This window comes from Coregonus clupeaformis, chromosome 34, assembly GCF_020615455.1.
Source record: "Coregonus clupeaformis isolate EN_2021a chromosome 34, ASM2061545v1, whole genome shotgun sequence".
NCBI lineage: Eukaryota > Metazoa > Chordata > Actinopteri > Salmoniformes > Salmonidae > Coregonus > Coregonus clupeaformis.
Genome location: NC_059225.1, coordinates 5,790,584 through 5,816,114, shown reverse-complemented (window position 1 = coordinate 5,816,114; position 25,531 = coordinate 5,790,584). Strand labels below are relative to the sequence as shown.

Genomic DNA, 25,531 nt, shown 5'->3' with positions numbered 1-25,531 from the left:
CGTTTTTCACAGAGGATGAAACAAAGAAACTGTGGATGAACTGTCTTTGGTTTCCAACTTTCCACACCACAAAGGGTTTCCCAAAAGTTCATCCTTAGAACCTTTGTAGGAGCATCGTTAAATCTCCGATCTGCTTCCCAAAAACATAGTTATTAACATTGCACTTGAAAACGCTCCTAATCTAACACCAGGCACAGACCACTTGTAGAACAGGTAAGTGCATACTTAGATGCTTTTTTGGGCCTAAAAATAGAATGACATGATTGATCTGGCTCTCTGTGACCGCCGATAACTTCAGAACAAAGTTGCCAATGTCTTTGCAACTGATACAAACAAGCAACGTTATGTAAAAAATAAATGCTTCAAATGAACAGTAGCCTATAAACGAGTGTACCATGGTCACTAACCAGGAGATCTCCAAGGCATTCATTATGGAAGCGTATTGCCGCCAACCAAAAAACATTTCTAGATACATAGGTCAACATTTCGAGATATTATCTATACATGTTTTTATACTATCTACATTTCGAGATACTAAGTCAACATCTCGAGATACTAACTCGAAATTTAGAGAAAGTAGAACATACATATAGGATATCTTCATTTGTAGCAATTTGTGCAATATCCATCTAGCCATGTTGCAGAGATTAGCACAGTTTGGCAGCCTGCAAACGTCGTGTGGTGAGCTAGCATTTGCCCCAACACTTTTGATTCGGTTTAATAAAAAAGTATTGACACAAAAGCGTTATATACAGTGAGGGAAAAAAGTATTTGATCCCCTGCTGATTTTGTACGTTTGCCCACTGACAAAGACATGATCAGTCTATAATTTTAATGGTAGGTTTATTTGAACAGTGAGAGACAGAATAACAACAACAAAATCCAGAAAAACGCATGTCAAAAATGTTATAAATTGATTTGCATTTTAATGAGGGAAATAAGTATTTGACCCCCTCTCAATCAGAAAGATTTCTGGCTCCCAGGTGTCTTTTATACAGGTAACGAGCTGAGATCAGGAGCACACTCTTAAAGGGAGTGCTCCTAATCTCAGTTTGTTACCTGTATAAAAGACACCTGTCCACAGAAGCAATCAATCAATCAGATTCCAAACTCTCCACCATGGCCAAGACCAAAGAGCTCTGGACGGGGCCATGTACCGTAAAATCTTGGGTGAGATCCTCCTTCCCTCAGCCAGGGCATTGAAAATGGGTCGTGGATGGGTATTCCAGCATGACAATGACCCAAAACACACGGCCAAGGCAACAAAGGAGTGGCTCAAGAAGAAGCACATTAAGGTCGTAGAGTGGCCTAGCCAGTCTCCAGACCTTAATCCCATAGAAAATCTGTGGAGGGAGCTGAATGTTCGAGTTGCCAAACGTCAGCCTCGACACCTTAATTACTTGGAGAAGGTCTCCAAAGAGGAGTGGGACAAAATCCCTCCTGAGATGTGTGCAAACCTGGTGGCCAACTACAAGAAACGTCTGACCTCTGTGATTGCCAACAAGGTTTTTGCCACCAAGTACTAAGTCATGTTTTGTAGAGGGGTCAAATACTTATTTCCCTCATTAAAATGCAAATCAATTTATAACATTTTTGACATGCATTTTTCTGGATTTTGTTGTTGTTATTCTGTCTCTCACTGTTCAAATAAACCTACCATTAAAATTATAGACTGATCATATCTTTGTCAGTGGGCAAACGTACAAAATCAGCAGGGGATCAAATACTTTTTTCCCTCACTGTAGGTATCTAAAAAATATTGACTTATGTATCTCGAAATTTCGACATACTTAAAAAAAAATTCGGCCGGGAATGGGCTTCCATATTCCTAGTTGATCATCAAACATTTCTGTATAAAAACAACAATGTCAAAGTCAGTACAGTATTAAGATAGGCAGAAACTGCTTCTCCAATAGAAATCCCCGATCACGCTTGTAGGTGATGTCATGGCAATGTTGGCTAGCTAAGCACCAAGCTATAGCGCAGAAACACGTCATCAGGTCTAGCGTTTGTCTCGCGCCGAATTGCGCATGTGCAGGCCGTCAAATCAAAGGCACTCCTTCAATATAAAGTAGTTTTTGACGAAAATGAAAACGTGTCAGTTTGACACTTGCAGGAGGTTGGAGTAATAACATGTTCAACTACTTCAGACATTGGCTCGAATCTAGGTTGTGTCTTTAGATTTCGACAAAATTAACAACTAAGGAAGAATTTTTAACTTCTCTCATTGACTTCTCTAACCCAAAACCCCAGCCTGGTCTGCTTCACAAGCGTTCCCAGAAGTCTAGCGATGCTCTGGGTTTAGAAACTCTGTGGTAAAGCCTTGCGTTCCTATGTTATTTTAGTTTGTTTTGTGATGTTGGCGGTAGGTGCACTAGATTCTGTGGCCCTGTCCCCGGGAAGGCAAAAGTGTTCCCATTTTGAACCATTTCATGTGTCTGAAGGTAGAACTCCGCCTACCTGGCAAGACCAGAGAGCAAATCAAATGCACCTATAGGCCTAACGCTGGCCAATCAGATAGATCAGATCACTGTGTCTGCGCAGTTTCTTCGAGCCAAAGACTGTAAAAAGAAGCCTCGAATGCACAGCAAAGTTGATACTTTATTTTAAAAACGGTTAAAACCATGACGAGAGAGACTCAAAGAATAGAGCAAAGAGCTGCTGTTTTTATGAGTAAGTTCATGTTTAAGTTATTGAGCACTGCTAACACTGTTCAAGACTTTTATGAGCCATAAAATGCCCGTTCTCCCTACCTCCACTCACGCTACAACCAGCTGCAATGAATGAGTATAGCAGTGTTTCCATAAGCTTGCATTGTTATTATTAGCGGCTTGAGTCTTTTTTAATATCGAGGACTATTTAACTTTCTCTGGTTATAGGAAAAACAGCATTTTATCTATGGCAATTTGAATGCACAGAGATAATGTGACGAAATCCAGAAGCCCGTTGTCATGCCATTCACCCGCCACCATCACCTCATGTTTCAGCATGATAATGCACGGCCCATGTCGAAAGGATCTGTACCCAATTCCTGGAAGCTGAACATTTCCCAGTTCTTCCATGGCCTGCATACTCACTAGACATGTCACCCATTGAGAATGTTTGGGATGCGCTGGATCGACGTGTACGACAGCGTGTTCCAGTTCCCGCCAATATCCAGCCATTGAAGAGGATTGGGACAACATTCCACAGGCCACAATCAACAGCTTGATCAAGGAGTGTCGCGCTGCATGAGGCAAATGGTGGTCACACCATCTGTGACCAACATATCCATATTTGTATTCCCAGTCATGTGAAATCCATAGATTAGTCCCTAATTCATTTATTTAAATTGACTGATTTCCTTATATGAACTGTAACTCAGTAAAATCTTTGACATTTTTGTTCAGTTTTTTCTTGAGTGGATGGTCGCGGGGCCGTAACATAATTACAAATAATTTGTAGACTGCAAATTGACCGCAAGTATCCCAAACAGATATAATATTTGACTAAAACATAATAATTTCAGACTTGCTTACATTTGTATACGATCACGTCTCTCCATTATGCATGGGAATACTTGGGAACAGATGTTCAAAATTAAAATAACTTGCAGCTCATTTCCTGGTGTTTTTAGTCTGTTATGTCCAACAATTAAAATTCGGCCTGCAGGTTGCAATTTGGGGAACCCTGTAGTAGACCAATAGCTGCGGCTCTGACTGAAGGTAAAATGTAGGCTAGGCTAACAGCAATGGTGAGCGGAAGTTGCGGTAAAATTCCAGAACTTAATTAAATCTTCTCCCAGTAGACCTAAGGGAGCGATCGGCCATTTGGCATTTCGGGCAAATTCCAGATGAGCTGGTCCATTTTTAGCCCAGTAGGCTAACTTGTTTTTTGTGTGCAAAATTATCATTGAGCACATTTACATGCACACAATAATACAATTATTATACTCAGATTAATATATTAGTTCGATTAAAAAGTTTACATGCTTTGCAAGAAGAACAATTTCCCTAATAATCCTGTTAATATGGACACATCTAAAATCAGGCTACCTGGTGGGACTTTGATAAATGCTGAAAATCTGCAATCAAAATAAAGATTCTATCACAGCGACCATGTTATTTTTGGGAAGATTATTTGATTCTGAGTTTGGACATAAAATGTGTGCATACTTTAAGTTTTTCCGAACTGACTTCACTCGCGCAAAAGAGGTAAGCTGGTGCTAGCACATGCACAGATCCAATACTCTGCTGGAACTCCCATTAAGGTGTTTACAGTGCATTCGGAAAGTATTCAGACCCCTTGACTTTCTCCACATTTTGTTACGTTACAGCCTTATTCTAAAATGGATTCAATTGTTTTCCCCCCACATCAATCTACACACAATACCCCATAATGACAAAGCAAAAACAGGTTTGTAGACATTTTTGGCACTTTTATAAAAAACAAAAAACAGATATGACATTTCCATAAGTATTCAGCCCCTTGACTCAGTACTTTGTTGAAGCACGTTTGACAGAGATTACAGCCTCGAGTCTTCTTGGGTATGATGCTACAAGCTTGGCACACCTGTATTTGGGGAGTTTCTCCCATTCTTCTCTGCAGATCCTCTCTGGCACTGTACGGTTGGATGGGGAGCGTCGCTGCACAGCTATTTTCAGGTCTCTCCAGAGATGTTCGATCGGGTTCAAGTCCGGGCTCTGGCTGGGCCACTCAAGGACATTCAGAGACTTGTCCCGAAGCCACTCCTGCGTTGTCTTGGCTGTGTGCTTAGGGTCATTGTCCTGTTAGAAGGTGAATCTTCACCCCAGTCTGAGGTCCTGAGCGCTCTGGAGCAGGTTTTCATCAAGGATCTCTCTGTACTTTGCTCCGTTCATCTTTCCCTCGATCATGGCTAGTCTCCTAGTCCCTGCCGCTGAAAAACATCCCGACAGCATGGTGACACTTGGCATTCAGGCCAAAGAGTTCCATCTTGGTTTCATCAGAACAGATAATCTTGTTTCTCATGGTCTGAGAGTCCTTTAGGTGCCTTTTGGTAAACTCCAAGTGGGTTGTCATGTGCCTTTTACTGAGGGGTGGCTTCCATCTGGCCACTCTACCATAAAGGCCTGATTTGGTGGAGTGCTGCAGAGATGGTTGTCCTTCTGGAAGGTTCTCCCATCTCCACAGAGGAACTCTGGAGCTCTGTCAGAGTGACCATCATGTTCTTTGTCACCTCCCTGACCAAGGTGGCCAGCTCTAGGAAGAGTCTTGGTGGTTCTAAACATCTTCCATTTAAGAATGATGGAGGCCACTGTGTTCTTGGGGACCTTCAATGCTACAGAGATTTTTTGGCACCCTTCCCCAGATCTGTGCCTCGACACAATCCTGTCTCGGAGCTCTACGGACAATTCCTTCGACCTCATGGCTTGTTTTTCTGCTCTGACATGCACTGTCAACTGTGGGACCTTATATAGACAGGTGTGTGCCTTTCCAAATCATGTCCAATCAATTGAATTTACCACAGGTGGACTCCAATCAAGTTGTAGAAACATCTCAAGGTTGATCAATGGAAACAGGATGCACCTGAGCTTAATTTCGAGTCTCATAGCAAAGGTCTGAATACTTATGTAAATAAGGTATTTCTGTTTTTAAATGTTAATACATTTGCTGAAATTTCTAAAATCCTGTTTTCGCTTTGTCATTATGGGGTATTGTGTGTAGATTGATGAGGAAAAAAATAATCTATTTTAGAATAAGGCTGTAACATAACAAAATGTGGAAGAAGGGTCTGAATACTTTCCGAATGCACTGTACATGTCCTAATAATTGGAAAGATTGCTCAGAAATCTAGGCATATGCTTACTTTGATTATGACCCTACGCCGATTCAAGATAATCAGAGTAAGGTGTTTACATGACTAATGATTAACTCGGCCTATTGTCATAATTTTACATTTTAGTCATTTAGCAGACGCTCTTATCCAGAGCGACTTACAGTTAGTGCGTGCATAATCAGTTTAACATTGAATTATTAGCATGCATGTTAACATTCTCAGTATCTGGCTAATAATGGGGGCCTCAAGAAAAAAAATGTGTAGGCGTGTTATGCCAGGGCCGATTTCTTGTCTGATTCCGCCCCTTGACCCATATTTAGGTTACTGGTGTTGTAATCTTGCCCCTTGGTCTACATCTCAGGCTTGTTTCATTCTAATTTTGCTTATGCATAGGCCTAAACTGTGTTTCCCCCCCCCCCAGATTAGAATGTTTACTTGAAGTTGTCATACACGAGATAGCCTACCAATGAACAATCAAACATATTTGTGGGTTCTGGTGGGCATCTTTCTCATGCTGACTCAGACTGGAGTTGGTGAGTGTTGGAGCGATGCAAAGCAAACCCATAACATTTGTTCTCCACAATATCAAGAAGAGTCTGAGAATTTGCTCTCTTATGCATCTTGCTAATTTTTCTTTAGGTATCAGAGTCATCTCTTACAATGGCCGCCCAACAGTGACTCAAGGACAACACGCAGACTTGACCTGTGAGCTCATAGAGACAGACGAGGAGCTCATCCAGATCTCATGGCAGAAGAGTACCAGGGGTTACCGTGCCAACCACAACTTCTTCATCATCACCCCAACCTATGGTCCATCACATGTCAAAGGGCGGGGGGACAGGGTGGGCTTCATTGGGAACACCACAGCACTGGTGGGCTCTATCCGACTGGGGGATGTGTCCCTGACTGATGAGGGTGTCTACACCTGCATCTTCACTGTGTTCCCCAGTGGGCCATACATGACAGAGATCCACCTCAATGTCCAAAGTAAGAGGTTATTTATGATGTATTTCCCCAATGGAATGAGTAGTTTGATACAATTATGTTAAGGGTGTTCCTTTACCTGCTATCCAAGGGTTAGGTTTTAAAGTATATAAAGACATACATTCATATTAAGTCAATGTGTTTATTGTGTTTTTTCCCAATAGTTCCTCCTGTGATTTCGGTTGCTGTGGAGACTCCACCCGTGGTTGCTGAGGGGCAGGAGAGCATCTTGGCCACATGCACAGCGGCTAACGCCAAGCCCCCTGCAGAGGTACAGTGGAGCACGGCCAGTGCAAGACTACCACTGAGTCTGACAACCTCAACCAACACTACACTGAACCCAGACGACACCACCACGGTGAGGGTCCATCTGAAGGGAGAGCCCTCCAGAGTCATGCACCAACAGGAGGTTCAGTGCCTGGTAAACCACACCACTCTGAGCCAGCAGAGGGTCATTCCCTATGAGCTAGATGTACACTGTGAGTATTCTCAATGACAACAGCCACAGTGCTGTTACTCAATATTAGACACAACAGTAACAGCACATAAATAATGTGGTACAACTTTTTGCCAATTCTACAGATCCTCCAAATTCGGTCAAATTCATCCTTCATGAGAGAGCACCCCAGGTACTGGCGTTTCAGTGTGTAGTAGATGCCAACCCCACTCCAACAGAGTTCACATGGAAGAGGTCAGTTGTTCACATTCTTGTTAATGATGAGTATTTCATTTCCCCCAACCCATTTTCTAAGAATCATTGTCTACGTCTATGTTTTGCTATGTGTCTACATTTGTCTTATAGACTGAATAGATCAAATCTCAGCGAGACTGGGGGCTTGTTGGAGTTAGAGAAGGTGGGCTCTGACTTCAGTGGTCTGTACAGCTGTGAGGTGTCCAACCCATACGGAGCAGCATCTGGTTTCCTGTATGTGCATAAAGGTAATGATGTAGGTAGCCATCTTGACATTGAATTAATTAATTTGAGTCGTACATTCTACAGAACTTGAACATACACTGACTGTACAAAACATTAGGAACACCTCCTTAATATTGAGTTGCACCCCATTTTGCACCCCATTTTGCCCTCAATTTGTCAGGGCATGGACTCTACAAGGTGTCGAAAGCATTCATTTACATTTACATTTACATTTTAGTCATTTAGCAGACGCTCTTATCCAGAGCGACTTACAGGAGCAATTAGGGTTAAGTGCCTTGCTCAAGGGCACATTTACGTCATTTAGCAGACGCTCTAGTCCAGAGCGACTCACAAATTGATGCATTCACCCTATAGCCAGTGGGATAACCACTTTACAATTTTTTGGGGGGGAGGGGTAGAAGGATTACTTTATCCTATCCCAGGTATTCCTTAAAGAGGTGGGGTTTCAAATGTCTCCGGAAGGTGGTGAGCGACTCCGCTGTGTGTGTGTGGGGGGGGGAGAAGGATTACTTTATCCTATCCCAGGTATTCCTTAAAGAGGTGGGGTTTCAAATGTCTCCGGAAGGTGGTGAGCGACTCCGCTGTGTGTGTGGGGGGGGGGGTAGAAGGATTGCTTTATCCTATCCCAGGTATTCCTTAAAGAGGTGGGGTTTTAAATGTCTCCGGAAGGTGGTGAGTGACTCCGCTGTCCTGGTGTCGTGAGGGAGCTTGTTCCACCATTGGGGTGCCAGAGCAGCGAACAGTTTTGACTGGGCTGAGCGGGAACTATGCTTCCCGCAGAGGAAGGGAGCCAGCAGGCCAGAGGTGGATGAACGCAATGCCCTCGTTTGGGTGTAGGGACTGATCAGAGCCTGAAGGTACAGAGGTGCCGTTCCCCTCGCTGCTCCAAAGGCAAGCACCATGGTCTTGTAACGGATGCGAGCTTCAACTGGAAGCCAGTGGAGTGTGCGGAGGAGGGGGGGTGACGTGAGAGAACTTGGGAAGGTTGAACACCAGACGGGCTGCGGCATTCTGGATGAGTTGTAGGGGTTTAATGGCACATGCAGGGAGGCCAGCCAACAGCGAGTTGCAGTAATCCAGACGGGAGATGACAAGTGCCTGGATTAGGACCTGTGCCGCTTCCTGTGTAAGGCAGGGTCGTACTCTCCGAATGTTGTAGAGCATGAACCTGCAGGAGCGGGTCACCGCCTTGATGTTAGCGGAGAACGACAGGGTGTTGTCCAGGGTCACGCCAAGGCTCTTCGCACTCTGGGAGGAGGACACAACGGAGTTGTCAACCGTGATGGCGAGATCATGGAACGGGCAGTCCTTCCCGGGAGGAAGAGCAGCTCCGTCTTGCCAGGGTTCAGCTTGAGGTGGTGATCCGTCATCCATACTGATATGTCTGCCAGACATGCAGAGATGCGATTCGCCACCTGGTTATCAGAAGGGGGAAAGGAGAAGATTAGTTGTGTATCGTCAGCGTAGCAATGATAGGAGAGGCCGTGTGAGGATATGACAGAGCCAAGTGACTTGGTGTATAGGGAGAAAAGGAGAGGGCCTAGAACTGAGCCCTGGGGGACACCAGTGGTGAGAGCACGTGGTGCGGAGACAGCTTCTCGCCACGCCACTTGGTAGGAGCGACCGGTCAGGTAGGACGCAATCCAGGAGTGAGCCGCGCCGGAGATGCCCAGCTCGGAGAGGGTGAAGAGGAGGATCTGATGGTTCACAGTATCAAAGGCAGCAGACAGGTCTAGAAGGACAAGAGCAGAGGAGAGAGAGTTAGCTTTAGCAGTGCGGAGAGCCTCCGTGACACAGAGAAGAGCAGTCTCAGTTGAATGACCAGTCCTGAAACCTGATTGGTTTGGATCAAGAAGGTCATTCTGAGAGAGATAGCAAGAGAGTTGGCTAAAGACGGCACGCTCAATAGTTTTGGAAAGAAAAGAAAGAAGGGATACTGGTCTGTAGTTGTTGACATCAGTGGGGGTCGAGTGTTGGTTTTTTGAGAAGGGGAGCAACTCTCGCTCTCTTGAAGACGGAAGGGACATGGCCAGCGGTCAAGGATGAGTTGATCAGCGAGGTGAGGTAGGGGAGAAGGTCACCGGAGATGGTCTGGAGAAGAGAGGAGGGGATGGGGTCAAGCGGGCAGGTTGTTGGGCGGCCTGCAGTCACAAGTCGCAGGATTTTATCTGGAGAGAGAGGGGAGAAAGAAGTCAAAGCATAGGGTAGGGCAGTGTGAGCAGGACCAGCAGTGTCATTAGACTTAACAAACGAGGATCGGATGTCGTCAACCTTCTTTTCAAAGTGGTTGACGAAGTCATCCACAGAGAGGGGGGATTCAGGAGGGAGAAAAATGTGGCAAAGAGTTTCTTAGGGTTAGAGGCAGATGCTTGGAATTTAGAGTGGTAGAAGGTGGCCTTAGCAGCAGAAACAGATGAAGAAAATGTAGAGAGGAGGGAGTGAAAAGATGCCAGGTCGGCAGGGAGTTTAGTTTTCTTCCATTTCCGCTCCGCTGCCCGGAGCTCTGTTCTGTGAGCTCGCAATGAGTCATCAAGCCACGGAGCTGGAGGGGAGGACCGAGCCGGCCGGGAGGATAGGGGACACAGAGAGTCAAAGGATGCAGAAAGGGAGGAGAGGAGGGTTGAGGAGGCAGAATCAGGAGATTGGAGGGAGAAGGATTGAGCAGAGGGAAGAGATGATAGGATGGAAGAGGAGAGAGTAGTGGGAGAGAGAGAGCGAAGGTTGCGGCGGCGCATTACCATCTGTGTAGGGGCAGAGTGAGTAGTGTGGGAGGAGAGCGAGAGAGAAAAGGAAACAAAGTAGTGGTCGGAGACATGGAGGGGAGTTGCAGTGAGATTAGTAGAGGAGCAGCATCTAGTGAAGATGAGGTCAAGCGTATTGCCTGCCTTGTGAGTAGGGGGACGGTGAGAGGGTGAGGTCAAAAGAGGAGAGGAGTGGAAAGAAGGAGGCAGAGAGAAATGAGTCAAATGTGGACATAGGGAGGTTGAAATCCCCCAAAACTGTGAGGGGTGAGCCATCCTCAGGAAAGGAACTTATCAAGGCGTCAAGCTCATTGATGAACTCTCCAAGGGAACCTGGAGGGCGATAGATGACAAGGATATTAAGCTTAAATGGGCTAGTGACTGTGACAGCATGGAATTCAAATGAGGAGATAGACAGATGGGTTAGGGGGAAAAATTGAGAATGTCCACTTGGGAGAGATGAGGATTCCTGTACCACCACCCCTCTGACCAGATGCTCTCGGGGTATGCGAGAACACATGGTCAGACGAGGAGAGAGCAGTAGGAGTAGCAGTGTTTTCAGTGGTAATCCATGTTTCCGTCAGCGCCAGGAAGTCGAGGGACTGGAGGTTGGCATAGGCTGGGATGAAGTCAGCTTTGTTGGCAGCAGAACGGCAGTTCCAGAGGCTGCCTGAGACCTGGAACTCCAGGTGTGGGGTGCGTGCAGGGACCACCAGGTTAGAGAGGCAGCAGCCACGCGGTGTGGTGCGTTTGTGTAGCCTGTGCAGAGAGGAGAGAACAGGGATAGGCAGAGGCATAGTTGACAGGCTGTAGCAAATGGCTACAAAAATGCAGAGGAGATCGGAATGAAATGAGCTAAGCATCTGGGAGAGGAGAGAGCAGGGCCTCCCTCACCAAAAACTTCTACCTCAGAAACTAAAATTGTTTCACTGAACCACCCGAACAAAAACTCTCCCAACTTCCACCTTTAGAAATCAGAATTGTTGTGAACCACAGCGGTTCAATGTTTAAAGGAATAGACTCAACCCACTTTATTCAGCTAGCTAACTATGACACCATAGCTAACTAGCATGATAGCATCCAATAACAATAACACACAGTTTAGCACCAACACTTGGTCACAACAAACCACTAATAGTGTGTTAACTAGCTAACTAGCATGCTAGCATCCAGTAACACACAGTTTAGCACCAACACTTGGTCACAACAAACCACCAATAGTGTGTTAACACACTAAACAGATCATTCGTGTCTGTGTCAAGTTCCTTTCATGACGCAGCAATGATTAAACGTTGGCTAGCTAGGACAAGTATATTGTATTTAGCTACTACAGTACAGTTAGCTGGTCGTGTTGGGTAGCTAGCAATGGCCACTGTGTTGACTTTGTTTGAAGAACGGCTAGCTAGCTAGCTTCGTGCTACACCCGGCACACAATGGCTACTGTGTTGACTCTGACTCTGTTCGAAAAACGGCTAGTTAGCTCGCTCGTGCTACAGCCGGCACGGCCGAAGACACTGCCAACCTACAGTAACTACCCACAACAACCCACGATGCCTAGCTATGACGCCATAGCTAACTAGCATGCTAGCATCCATTAACACACAGTTTAGCACCAATACTTGGTTACAACAAACTGCCAAGAGTGTGTTAACACACTAAACAGATAATTCATGTCCGTGTCTAGTTCCTTTCATAACGGATAACGCAGCAAAAATTAAACGTTGGCTAGCAGCACATTAACATTGGAAACAGCTCTCCACCGTTGCTAAACGTTACCAGTAGCTACCCGCTAGCTAGCTAGCCTCGTGCTTCGATACTAACCTACAATAATTACCTACGGAAACCTACAATAACAACAATACTAACCTACAATAACTACAATACCTAACTACAACTAACTACCTACCTACGATCTAATACATGGTTTAAGCTTTACTCAACACCATATGAGAAGCTTACCTCCTGCTAGAGAAAAACACAACCTCTCCCGATGGCTCTCAGGCAGTTCAGTTCAGCTGGCTCATGTTGACTCCAATGCTTCCCACAGTTGTGTCAAGTTGGCTGGATGTCCTTTGGGTGGTGGACCATTCTTGGTGCACATGGGAAACTGTTGAGCGTGAAAAACCCAACAGCATTGCAGTTCTTGACACACTCAAACCGGTGCGCCTGGCAGCTACTACCATATCCCGTTTTAAAGTTACTTAAATATTTTGTCTTGCCCATTCACCCTCTGAATGGCACACATACACAATCCATGTCCCAATTGTCTCAAGGCTTAGAAATTATTCTTTAACCTGTCTCCTCCCCTTCATCTACACTGATTTAAGTGGATTTAACAAGTGACATCAATAAGGGATCATAGCTTTCACCTGGTTAGTCTATGTAATGGAAAGAGCAGGTGTTCCTAATGTTTTGTACACTCAGTGTATATCCCCAGCTCTGTTTTCAACACAAAGGTATGTTCCATTATTGTTACTTATAATATTTAAGAAAGGGTAGATTGTTGGAAAGTAAAGGTTCTGTTTTTCCTATTTGCAGTTGATCAGCGCTCCATTGCACCAGTAGCCTTGTGGGTTTTCCTCCCCATCCTCCTCCTCCTCCTCTGCGTTGTAGCTGTATCTCTCTGGCTATTATTTTCCAGAGGACCCCTGAGAGAGAGGTAACATTGTACAACTTCAGGACAAACAGTGTACACACACCTTTATTGACAAGTATCATTATGTGCTGCTGCTGTGTCTAAAATTATATTTACAGTGCCTTCAGAAAGTATTCACACCTCTTGATTTGTTCCACATTTTGTTGTTACGGCCTCAATTTAAAATTGATTAAATTGAGATTTTAAAAAAGCAGACATTGAATATCCCTTTGAGCATGGTGGTTATTAATTACACTGTATGAATACACCCAGTCACTACAAAGGTACGGGCGTCCTTCCTAACTCAGTTGCCAGAGAGGAAGGACTCTGCTCAGGGATTTCACCATGAGGCCAATCGTGACTTTAAAACAGTTACAGTTTAATTGCTGTGATGGGAGAAAATGAGGATGGATGAACAACATTGTAGTTACTCCACAATACTAATCTAATTGACAGAGTGAAAATAAGAAAGCCTGCATAGAATAAAATATTCCAAAACATGCATCCTGTTTGCAACAAGGCACTAAAGTAATACTACAAAAATACAAAGTGTTATGTTTGGGTCAAATCCAATACAACACATTACTGAGTATCACTCTCCATATTTTCAAGCATAGTAGTGGCTGCATCATGTTATGGGTATGCTTGTAATCGTTAAGGACTGGGGAGTTTTTCAACAAAACAAAAAAACGGAATGGAGCTAATCACAGGCACAATCCTAAAGGAAAACCTGGTTCAGTCTACTTTTCACCAAACACTGGGAGATGAGTTCACCTTTCAGCAGGACAGTAACCTAAAACCCAAGGCCAAATCTACACTGGAGTTGATTACCAAGAAGACAGTGAATGTGGCCGGGTTACAGTTTTGACTAGCAATGATCAACAGCCAATTTGACAGAGCTTGAAGAATTTTGAAAAAAATGATGGACAAATGAACCCATTTTTTTATTTTATTTTTATTTCACCTTTATTTAACCAGGTAAGCCAGTTGAGAATAAGTTCTCATTTACAACTGCGACCTGGCCAAGATAAAGCAAAGCAGTGCGATTAAAAACAACAACAACACAGTTACATATGGAATAAACAAAAACGTACAGTCAATAACACAATAGAAAATCTATATACAGTGTGTGCAAATGTAGTAAGTTATGGAGGTAAGGCAATAAATAGGCCATAGTGCAAAATAATTACAATTTAGTGTTAACACTGGAGTGATAGATCTGCAGAAGATGATGTGCAAATAGAGATACTGGGGTGCAAATGAGCAAAATAAATAACAATGTAAATAACAATATGGGGATGAGGTAGTTGGGTGGGCTAATTACAGATGGGCTGTGTACAGGTGCAGTGATCGCTAAGGTGCTCTGACAACTGATGCTTAAAGTTAGTGAGGGAGATAAGAGTCTCCAGCTTCAGAGATTTTTGCAGTTCGTTCCAGTCATTTGCAGCAGAGAACTGGAAGGAATGGCGGCCAAAGGAGGTGTTGGCTTTGGGGATGACCAGTGAGATATACCTGATGGAACGCATACCACGGGTGGGTGTTGCTATGGTGACCAATGAGCTAAGATAAGGCGGGGATTTGCCTAGAAGTGATTTATAGATGACCTGGAGCCAGTGGGTTTGGCGACTAATATGTAGTGAGGGCCAGCCAACGAGAGCGTACAGGTCACAATGGTGGGTAGTATATGGGGCTTTGGTGACATAACGGATGGCACTGTGATAGACTACATCCAATTTGCTGAGTAGAGTGTTGTAATGTATTTTGTAAATGACATCGCCGAAGTCAAGGGTCGGTAGGATAGTCAGTTTTACGAGGGCATGTTTAGCAGCATGAGTGAAGGAGGCTTTGTTGCGAAATAGGAAGTCGATTCTAGATTTAACTTTGGATTGGAGATGCTTAATGTGAGTCTGGAAAGAGAGTTTACGGTCTAACCAGACACCTAGGTATTTGTAGTTGTCCACATATTCTAAGTCAGACCCGCCGAGAGTAGTGATTCTAGTCGGGCGGGCAGGTGCAAGCAGCGTTCGATTGAAGAGCATGCATTTAGTTTTACTAGCGTTTAAGAGCAGTTGGAGGCTACGGAAGGAGTGTTGTATGGCATTGAAGCTCGTTTGGAGGTTTGTTAACACAGTGTCTAATGAAGGGCCAGATGTATACAAAATGGTGTCCTCTGCGTAGAGGTGGATCTGAGAGTCACCAGCAGCAAGAGCGACATCATTGATATACACAGAGAATAGAGTCGGCCCGAGAATTGAACCCTGTGGCACTCCCATAGAGACTGCCAGAGGTCCAGACAACAGGCCCTCCGATTTGACACATTGGCAAGTTGCAGTGGAGAGTGCAGTGGCAAGTTGCTTTGGAGAGTGCAGAGCTGGTGGCCGGGGTAGGGGTAGCCAGGTGGAAAGCATGGCCAGCCGTAGCAAAATGCTTATTGAAATTCTCGATTATCGTAGATTTATCGGTGGTTACAGTGTTTCCTAGCCTCAGTGCAGTGGGCAGCTGGGAGGAGGTGCTCTTATTCTCCATGGACTTTACAGTGTCCCAAAACCTTTTGGAGTTAGTGCTACAGAATGCACATTTCTGTTTGAAAAAGCTAGCCTTTGCTTTCCTAACTGATTGTGTATATTGGTTCCTGACTTCCCTGAAAAGTTGCATATCGCGGGGGCTGTTTGATGCTAATGCAGTACGCCACAGGATGTTTTTGTGCTGGTCAAGGGCAGTCAAGTCTGGGGTGAACCAGGGGCTATATCTGTTCTTAGTTCTGACTTTTTTGAATGGGGCATGCTTATTTAAGATGGAGAGGAAAGCACTTTTGAAGAACATCCAGGCATCCTCTACTGACGGAATGAGGTCAATATCCATCCAGGATACCTGGGCCAGGTCAATTACAAAGGCCTGCTCGCTGAAGTGTTTTAGGGAGCGTTTGACAGTGATGAGGGGTGGTCGTTTGACCGCGGACCCATTACGGACACAGGCAATGAGGCAATGATCGCTGAGATCCTGGTTGAAGACAGCGGAGGTGTATTTAGAGGGTAAATTAGTCAGGATGATATCTATGAGGGTGCCCATTTTACGGATTTAGGGTTGTACCTGGTAGGTTCCTTGATAATTTGTGTGAGATTGCGGGCATCTAGGTTAAATTGTAGGACGGCTGGGGTGTTTAGCATATCCCAGTTTAGGTCACCAAGCAGTACGAACTCTGAGGATAGATGGGGGGCAAGCAATTCACATATGGTGTCCAGGGCACAGCTCGGGGCTGAGGGGGGTCTGTAGCAAGCGGCAACAGTGAGAGACTTATTTCTGGAAAGGTGGATTTTTAGAAGTAGAAGCTCTGTTTGGGCACAGACCTGGATAGTATGATAGAGCTCTGCAGGCTATCTCTACAGTAGATTGCAACTCCGCCCCCTTTGGCAGTTCTATCTAGATGAAAAATGTTGTAGTCCGGGATGGAAATGTCTGAATTATTGGTGGCCTTCCTAAGCCAGGATTCAGACACTGCCAGAACATCAGGTTTGGCGGAGTGTGCTAACGCAGTGTGCTAACGCAGTGAATAACTCAAACTTAGGGAGGAGGCTTCTGATGTTAACTTGCAAGAAACCAAACCTTTTACAGTTACAGAAGTCAACAAATGATAGTGCCTGGGGATTAGGAGTGATACTGGGGGCTACAGGGCCTGGGTTAACCTCTACATCACCAGAGGAACAGAGGAGGAATAGAATAAGGATACGGCTAAAGGCTTTAAGAACTGGTCTTCTAGTGCGTTGGGTACAGAGAAGAAAAGGGGCAGATTTCCGGGAGTTGTAGAATAGATTCAGGGCATTATGTACAGACAAGGATATGGAAGGATATGAGTACAGTGGAGGTACACCTAAGCATTTGGTAACGATGAAAGAGAGCATCACTGGAGGCACCGATTGAGCCGGTCTCCGCGTGTGTGGGGTGTGGGACAAAGGAGCTGTCTGAGGCAGGTTGAGCGGGACTGGGAGTTCTACATTGAAATTGTACAATAAGAACTAACCCAAACAGCAATAGGCAAGGCAGATTGGCGACGAAAGTTTGGGCTGAGGCTAAACAGATAAACAGGATGGGCTATCTTGTAAAGGAACTGTCCAGCAGGCATCAGCTGTGTAGCTGAGTTATCATAAAGTCCAGTGAACAGCAATAGGTGAGTCCGGGAGCAGTTTGTAGGCTGCTACAGCACAGGCGAGCAGGAGGCACGGCTGTTGATTGCGTGTGCTAGCGGGCCGGGGCTAGCAGATGGATCTTCGTGGTCGTCGCAACGGGAAGCCTGATGAAACCACATTAGACGATTACGTCGGCAGACCAGTCGTGATGGATCGGCGGGGCTCTGTGTCGACACTAGGAGGTCCCGTCCGGTTGACAGAGAGGTAGATAGCTGGGAGATGGGCCTGGCTCGAGGCTAGCTCAAGGCTAACTGGTGTGTCGGGACAGTGGTGATTAGCCAACAACAGCCATTCGGTTGCAGCTAGCTAGTTGCGATGATCCAGTTTTAAGGTCCAGTGATTCCGGCAGAAAATCTCATATGCTCTGGGTCGATAGCATGCTGTGCAGACCATAAAGACTCACAGCTGTAATCGCTGCCAAAGGTGCTTCTACAAAGTATTGATTCAGGGGTGTGTATACTTATTTAAATGAGAGATTTCTGTATTTCATTTTCAATAGATTTGCAAAGATTTCTACTAATATGTTTTCAATTTGTCATAATGGGGTATTGTGTATAGATGGGTAATACAAAAATCTGTTGAATCCATTTTGAATTCAGGCTGTAACAAAACAAAATGTGTTATAAGTCAAGGGGTATGAATACTTTCTGAAGGCACTATGTATTTTTCTGCAGAGCCATGGCACTGTTTTTTTGTAGAGGAGAGACCAGCCAAAACCAAGGAAAGGTAAGCCGTAAAGAACTCCAGGATTCTCCAGCTTCTGAGTCCGTTGAGGTTGAGAAACAGAAAGGTGCAGTTTGATAAGGTTTATGTTGACTGGATAACATGAGGGGTTTCTCGATGTTAAAAACAGGGCCATGTATTTTCTGTGCTCTTGCAATTTCTATGTTTACATGTTCTAACTAGCATCTAAACTGTTTAGAAGTCCACAGCACACTACAGTACACAAGTGTGAAGGTGATTTCTATGGGGCGTTATATGTTTTTCTATGGGGCGTTATATGTTTTTCTATGGTCTTGACTGTTTATGTTAACATTTTCAGACAGTTTTGTTAAAGACTTGTTTGTAATGGTAAAACTGTACCTCGACATCTGAGTTTGTATTAGGCATAAGAGGATACAGCATTAATCATTTGAATGATAAAAATTCCTCAAGCAAGTTTAAGTATCACTGTATTTGTGTAGGATTATTATGTCATACAATATTATGTTGGAATGTAGCAATTCCTTTTGTATTAAATAGCTACATGGTTTGACCATTTGAGGGCACCATTTCCTTCATTTCTAGTGCAAAGGATTTTTTGCATTGACCCGTTGGAACTGTACTATATAGTATACCGTATGTGCTTGTGGCAATATTACTGGCTTAAGTCTGACAGATCTATGCAACAATCTTAAATGGGAACTATTTAAAACACGAGCTCAAAAAAACATTTTCTTCCCATCTCCAAATATAATTTCATTAGAGGCTGACAAAGAACTACTCTGGAGTGCCTTACAAAAGAGATAATAATAATCTGTTTTAAGCTCCTAATTTGAATAGCAACAATACTGTAACACATAACTAACAATACTGTCAATTAAAAGACACATTTCACTAGTCTTAATACTAAAGAGTGGGGAGGCAGTAGTGTGGCTATTTATAGCCTAGTCCTGGTCAATTGTGCCTCTCCTTGCTCCTATTGATAGAGACAGTTGTCCCTTGCCATCAGTGACCAAAAGGCTTGATTTTTAAACCAGACCACCACCTGCTACTCACAATTGACCAATCAGCAGGGTTGAAGTTTGGTAAATTTTTTCTTTGGGATGGAGGGTTCCTCTTTTATTCACTGAAATGTGTCAATTGGAAAATAGTTAGGTATGGAGGACTGAAGGGCTTTAGTCCACAAACGGTTGAAATGTTCTCTCAACCCATTTAAACTGAAATCTGTGTTGCACAGGATGCTTGTTCTGATGCTATTGCTATTTTAATATGAGGCTCCGTACTGGCCTTAATAATTCTGTGACTCTTAGTTGTAGGTACTGGCTGGCAATCTTCAGGGGTGAGTCTTAGGCTGTGGAGTGCAGGGACACTTTCGAAATCCTTCCATTCTCTGTCGCCAAGTCCAAGGCCTGTACTCTGACATTTTGCTGTCCCCTTTTGAGGAAAAGGCTACATATTCACTAAGGAGCAATCTCCCACGGCACAATGGTTTATTGGAATTCTCAGTGTTCATGGGGGACACCCGTGGACAACGCACAGCACCTGTCTGTCCCTGTCAATTATCCCATACCACATTTGTCCTTTTGCACTCCTAACTCAAGGGCTGGATATTTAAGTGCTGAACACTATATATTCTATTGTTGCCATCAGTGCCCGAGAAGTAAACATTGAGAAAGCAATTCCTTTGTAATCCATTCAACGCTGAAAGCTGGCGTCTTCCATTGCAAGAATGTTTTAATTACATTCTGAAGTGGAGACGAGGCAGTGTTTAGGAATTGTTGTTGTTGGAAGTTGTATTTTTAGGGCCCCTCTTTCCTTGACAGGTGTTTTTGACAGCACTCAAGGATGATCAGTTGAAAGCTTGCGCTCAACTAGTATTTACTATGGGAGGGTAGTCTTTGGCTGGCAAACTGGAAGATGTTTATTTAAAAAAATTCAGAGTGCATTTCATTGACAGTGGTCAAGCATTTCTTTATAGTTTTTGTTATTTATTTAAATGTATTTTAAGGGCAAATTGATACAATATATGAGGATTAGCAGTGTGTCGATGTACAAAGACAGAGATACTAATTTGAAGTGTCAATTAGCAAAGTCAACATATTTCAAATAGTTGTAGGAAGGACTTAAATCTTCAGGAAATATGAAAAGATTATACACAGCTTTGGTGTTCTTCCAAAGGATATTTTATATATTGTAATGATGTGCTTTGCTCTTGGATGTGCTCATCTGTAAGCTCTGTAAGTCATAGTGGAAAAATTAGTTTTCTAGATTAATGTACTTCAGTCAAGATGAGGTGGTTATGACGTATTGTCATAAGTGAGGTGCCCCAATTACGTTGTCTGGTGTTCGGATTCTAACAATGAAGTGCTACTTTAACTGGCAACAAGCATTTCAATGGTCTACAATGAAGGAAAAAAGTATTTGATCCCCTGCTGATTTTGTATGTTTGCCCACTGACAAAGAAATGATCAGTCTATCATTTTAATGGTAGGTTTATTTGAACAGTGAGAGACAGAATAACAACAACAAAATCCAGAAAAACGCATGTCAAAAGTGTTATAAATTGATTTGCATTTTAATGAGGGAAATAAGTATTTGACCCCTCTCAATCAGAAAAATTTCTGGCTCCCAGGTGTCTTTTATACAGGTAACGAGCTGAGATTAGGAGCACACTCTTAAAGGGAGTGCTCCTAATCTCAGTTCGTTACCTGTATAAAAGACACCTGTCCACAGAAGCAATCAATCAATCAGATTCCAAACTCTCTACCATGGCCAAGAGCTCTCCAAGTATGCCATCGCCAAGCAGCTTGGTGAGAAGGTGACAACAGTTGGTGCGATTATTTGCAAATGGAAGAAACACAAAAGAACGGTCAATCTCCCTGGGCCTGGGGCTCCATGCAAGATCTCACCTCGTGGAGTTGCAATGATCATGAGAGCGGTGAGGAATCAGCCCAGAACTACACGGGAGGATCTTGTCAATGATCTCAAGGCAGCTGGGACCATAGTCACCAAGAAAACAATTGGTAACACACTACGCCGTGAAGGACTGAAATCCTGCAGCGCCCGCAAGGTCCCCCTGCTCAAGAAAGCACATATACAGGGCCGTCTGAAGTTTGCCAATGAACATCTGAACGATTCAGAGGAGAACTGGGTGAAAGCGTTGTGGTCAGATGAGACCAAAATGGAGCTATTTGGCATCAACTCAACTCGCCGTGTTTGGAGGAGGAGGAATGCTGCCTATGACCCAAGAACACCATCCCCACCGTCAAACATGGAGGTGGAAACATTATGCTTTGGGGGTGTTTTTCTGCTAAGGAGACAGGACAACTTCACCGCAACAAAGGGACGATGGACAGGCCCATGTACCGCCAAATCTTGGGTGAGAACCTCCTTCCCTCAGCCAGGGCATTGAAAATGGGTCGTGGATGGGTATTTCAGCATGACAATGACCCAAAACACATGGCCAAGGCAACAAAGGTGTGGCTCAAGAAGAGGCACATTAAGGTCCTGGAGTGGCCTAGCCAGTCTCCAGACCTTAATCCCATAGAAAATCTGTGGAGGGAGCTGAAGGTTCGAGTTGCCAAACATCAGGCTCGAAACCTTAATGACTTGGAGAAGATCTGCAAAAAGGAGTGGGACAAAATCCCTCCTGAGATGTGTGCAAACCTGGTGGCCAACTACAAGAAACGTCTGACCTCTGTGATTGCCAACAAGGGTTTTGCCACCAAGTACTAAGTCATGTTGTGCAGAGGGGTCAAATACTTATTTCCCTCATTAAAATGCAAATCAATTTATAACATTTTTGACATGCGTTTTTCTGGATTTGTTTGTTGTTATTCTGTCTCCCACTGTTCAAATAAACCTACCATTAAAATGATAGACTGATCATGTCTTTGTCAGTGGGCAAACGTACAAAATCAGCAGGGGATCAAATACTTTTTTCCCTCACTGTATCTTTGGTGGATGACCCAAATATGTGCTTGATGACAGCTTTGCACACTCTTGGCATTCTCTCAACCAGCTTCATGAGGTAGTCACCTGGAATGCATTTCAATTAACAGGTGTGCCTTGTTAAAAGTTCTTTTGTGGAATTTCTTTCCTTCTTAATGCGTTTGAGCCAATCAGTTGTGTTGTGACAAGGTAGGGGTGGTATACAGAAGATAGCCCTATTTGGTAAAAGACGAAGTCCATATTATGGCAAGAACAGCTCAAATAAGCAAAGAGAAATGACAGTACATCATTATTTAAATCTGGAATATTTCAATAACTTTTAAAGTTTCTTCAAGTGCAGTCGCAAAAAAACATCAAGCGCTATGATGAAACGCCACAGGAAAGGAAGACCCAGAGTTACCTCTGCTGCAGAGGATAAGTTCATTAGAGTTACCGGCCTCAGAAATTGCAGCCCAAATAAATGCTTCACAGAATTCAAGTAACAGACACATCCCAACATCAACTGTTCAGAGGAGACTGCGTGAATCAGGCCTTCATGGTCGAATTGCTGAAAAGAAACCACTACTATAGGACAGTAATAAGAAGAAGAGGCTTGCTTGGGCCAAGAAACACAAGCAATACCATTAGACCGGTGGAAATCTGTCCTTTCGTCTGATGAGTCCAAATTTGAGATTTTTGGTTCCAACCGACGTGACTTTGTGAGACGCAGAGTAGGTGAACGGATGATCTATGCATGTGTGGTTCCCACCGTGAAGCATGGAGGTGTGATGGTGTGGGGGTGCTTTGCTGGTGACACTGTCTGTGATTTATTTAGAATTCAAGGCACACTTAACCAGCATGGCTACCACAGCATTCTGCAGCGATACGCCATCCCATCTGGTTTGCGCTTAGTGGCACTATCATTTGTTTTTACAACAGGACAATGACCCAACATACCTCCAGGCTGTGTAAGGGCTATTTGACCAAGAAGGAGAGTGATGGAGTGCTGCATCAGATGAGGCCTCCACAACCCCCCGACCTCAAGTTCGATTCCCACGGGGGGCCAGTATGAAAATAAATAAATAATAATAATAATAATGTATGCACTCACTAACTGTAAGTCGCTCTGGATAAGAGCATCTGCTAAATGACTGAAATGTAAATGTAAAACCCTTGAATGAGTAGGTGTGTCCAAACTTTTGACTGACACTGTATATTTATAGATATAGTGACTATTCATTATATATTTATTGATATAGTGACCATTCATTATGTTTATTGATATAGTGACCATTCATTATATATTTATTGATATAGTGACCATTCATTATGTTTATTGATATAGTGACCATTCATTATATATTTATTGATATAGTGACCATTCATTATATATTTATTGATATAGTGACCATTATATATTTATTGATATAGTGACCATTCATTATATATTTATTTATATAGTGACTATTCATGATATATTTATTGATATAGTGACCATTATATATTTATTGATATAGTGACCATTCATTATATATTTATTTATATAGTGACCATTATATATTTATTGATAGTGACCATTCCACCATTTAAAATATTATTCTTCACTCTTCTAAACTCAAATTAGGACACTTAATCTCTTAGATTATTTGATCACTGTGACTTTTTTTTATGGGTGTATTTACCATGTACTTTTTCTCCATCTTGATGACCAAGTGTATAAATAACCCCATAGTATATGAGTAAGAACTTCACTTGATGCCTCCAACAATCATGCTGTGAGCATGAGGCATACATTTGATTTTGGGCTTGAAGGAGAGCACAGGTTTGAGTGGCATCTGAGTGCATCTGTTGTGCGTCTGAAATAGGGCACTTAGAAAGGAATGATGGGGAGAGTCTGGGGTCGGGGTTCAGGGGAGGGGGCAGACTTGTTGAAGGAGAAAATAGACTCCATTCCATCTGTCTGAACATCTCTGCTAGACAATGGGGTTTGGTCACATGATCAGGGTAAACCTTTTAAAGAGCCCAAGCAGCCGCGCCAGAAAGTTCACTTCACTTTGCCTCTTGACTGTTGGGATACCAGCTGGTCTCTGTGTGTGTCTCTCCGCAGTTCTTTCTTCCTTGACTTCAGAGGCAGGCTTAACATCATGTCTGACACAGAGGATATTGTGGAATACGAGCAGGAGGAGGAGGAGGAGGAGGAGGAGGAGGAGGTGAACGAGGAGGAGGAAGTAGAGGAGGCACCTGAGGTGGAAGAGGAGGCTGAAGAAGAGCAGGAGGAGGACGAGGAGGATGAGGAGGAGAGGGAACACGTGGAGGGGAGCGAGGGGGAGAACAAGCCACGGACCAAGTACATTACCAACATCGCTCCTCCCAAGCTGCCCGACGGCGAGAAGGTAGACTTTGATGACCTCCACCGCAAGAGGCTGGAGAAGGACTTCAATGACCTGCAGAGCCTGATCGAGATGCACTTCTCCAGCCGCCAGAAAGAGGAGGAGGAGCTTGTGGCCCTCCGCAACCGCATCGAGTGCCGCCGTGCCGACCGTGCCGAGCAGCAGCGTGTGCGCACCGAACAGAACATTGAGCGCCAGGCCCGTCTTGCTGAGGAGCGGACCCGCCGGGAAGAGGAGGCCAAGCTCCGCGCCGAGGAGGATGCCAGGAAGAAGAAGGTCTTCTCCAACAAGGCGTTCGGCGGCTACATACAGAAGGGGGACGTGAAGAAGTGCAAGAAGCTGACGGGGCGCGAGAAGAAAACCAAGGCTCTGTTGGAACGCCGCAAGCCCCTCAACATCGACCACCTCAACCAGGAGAGGCTGGCGGAGAAGTCCCGTGAGCTCTGGCAGTGGCTGCGCCAGCTGCACGCTGAGAAGTTTGACCTGGCCGAGAAGCTGAAGAGGCAGAAGTACGACGTGAACGTGCTGCGGAACCGCGTCAGCGACCACCAGAGGGGCTCCAAGGTGGCCAAGGCAACCCGCGGGGCGAAGAAGTTACGTTAGTCACACAGCAACGACCCCAACATTATCAGATTAGTCTAGCTGTCTTTGGACCGTTTTAGGTACAACCACCTGCTTCTGCTTTATCATATTTACTGAGGATTGGGTATAGGCCTGCTTGTTTTTTTCTTTGTTTATTTGGGGGGGGGGTCTACAGTATAAAGTTAGCTAAGCAGGTCTGTAACTGATCAGCCTACATAATGTATTTACAGGTTTTGCACCGACTGTAACTTCCTTTGTTGACTATGTTTCACAAGGTATATGATTACTGATATCGTATTCACAGATCAGTTTTGATTGATTCTAATAAAATGTGTGAATGTTTGGTGCAGTTCTGGTTGTTATTCTACCTAAGCATGCTTTGTAGCTGGTTAGTTAAATTCCTCTCTTTCTACTGTGAGGGTTACTGAAACAGTCATATGCAAGACATCTTGCCAAAGGATAGTGTACTACATTGCAAAATGTTTTTTTTTTACATTAACATGCACATCATGAATGTTTATTTGTTTGTCTTGGTCCATTTCTGAGGGTTGAAACGTGGCTCGTGCCAGACAGGTGCGGCACAGATGGAACCATAAAGAGCTAATTGAGTCTCTGCCATGCTGAGGATGGGGGATGCAGTTGTATTGAC

At 44.2% G+C, this 25,531-nt stretch overlaps 2 protein-coding genes across 2 annotated transcripts; both read left to right on the top strand.

Moving 5' to 3' along the window:
• The first annotated feature begins 29 nt into the window (after positions 1 to 29).
• LOC121579055 (nectin-1-like) lies at positions 30 to 18,464 on the top strand. The gene is made up of 8 exons (XM_045210385.1): positions 30 to 213; positions 6,219 to 6,330; positions 6,437 to 6,784; positions 6,946 to 7,260; positions 7,364 to 7,472; positions 7,584 to 7,720; positions 12,998 to 13,118; positions 17,953 to 18,464. The coding sequence occupies exons 2-8, from the start codon at positions 6,264 to 6,266 to the stop codon at positions 18,077 to 18,079; spliced, it is 1,224 nt and encodes a 407-aa protein (XP_045066320.1). The 5' UTR covers positions 30 to 213; positions 6,219 to 6,263; the 3' UTR covers positions 18,080 to 18,464.
• Positions 18,465 to 23,944: 5,480 nt separating this feature from the next.
• tnnt2c (troponin T2c, cardiac) lies at positions 23,945 to 25,224 on the top strand. Its single transcript, XM_041895157.2, has one exon. It carries the CDS (start codon positions 24,055 to 24,057, stop codon positions 24,901 to 24,903), a length of 849 nt encoding a protein of 282 aa, XP_041751091.2. The 5' UTR covers positions 23,945 to 24,054; the 3' UTR covers positions 24,904 to 25,224.
• Positions 25,225 to 25,531: the final 307 nt, after the last annotated feature.

Bases quoted from the DNA above. Each gene is read 5' to 3' on its own strand.
- LOC121579055 (XM_045210385.1), top strand. From the start codon at position 6,264: ATGAACAATCAAACATATTTGTGGGTTCTGGTGGGCATCTTTCTCATG. The intron at 7,473-7,583 runs GTCAGTTGTTCA...TTTGTCTTATAG, and splicing joins ACAGAGTTCACATGGAAGAG to ACTGAATAGATCAAATCTCA. The intron at 7,721-12,997 runs GTAATGATGTAG...TCCTATTTGCAG, and splicing joins TTTCCTGTATGTGCATAAAG to TTGATCAGCGCTCCATTGCA.
- tnnt2c (XM_041895157.2), top strand. From the start codon at position 24,055: ATGTCTGACACAGAGGATATTGTGGAATACGAGCAGGAGGAGGAGGAG.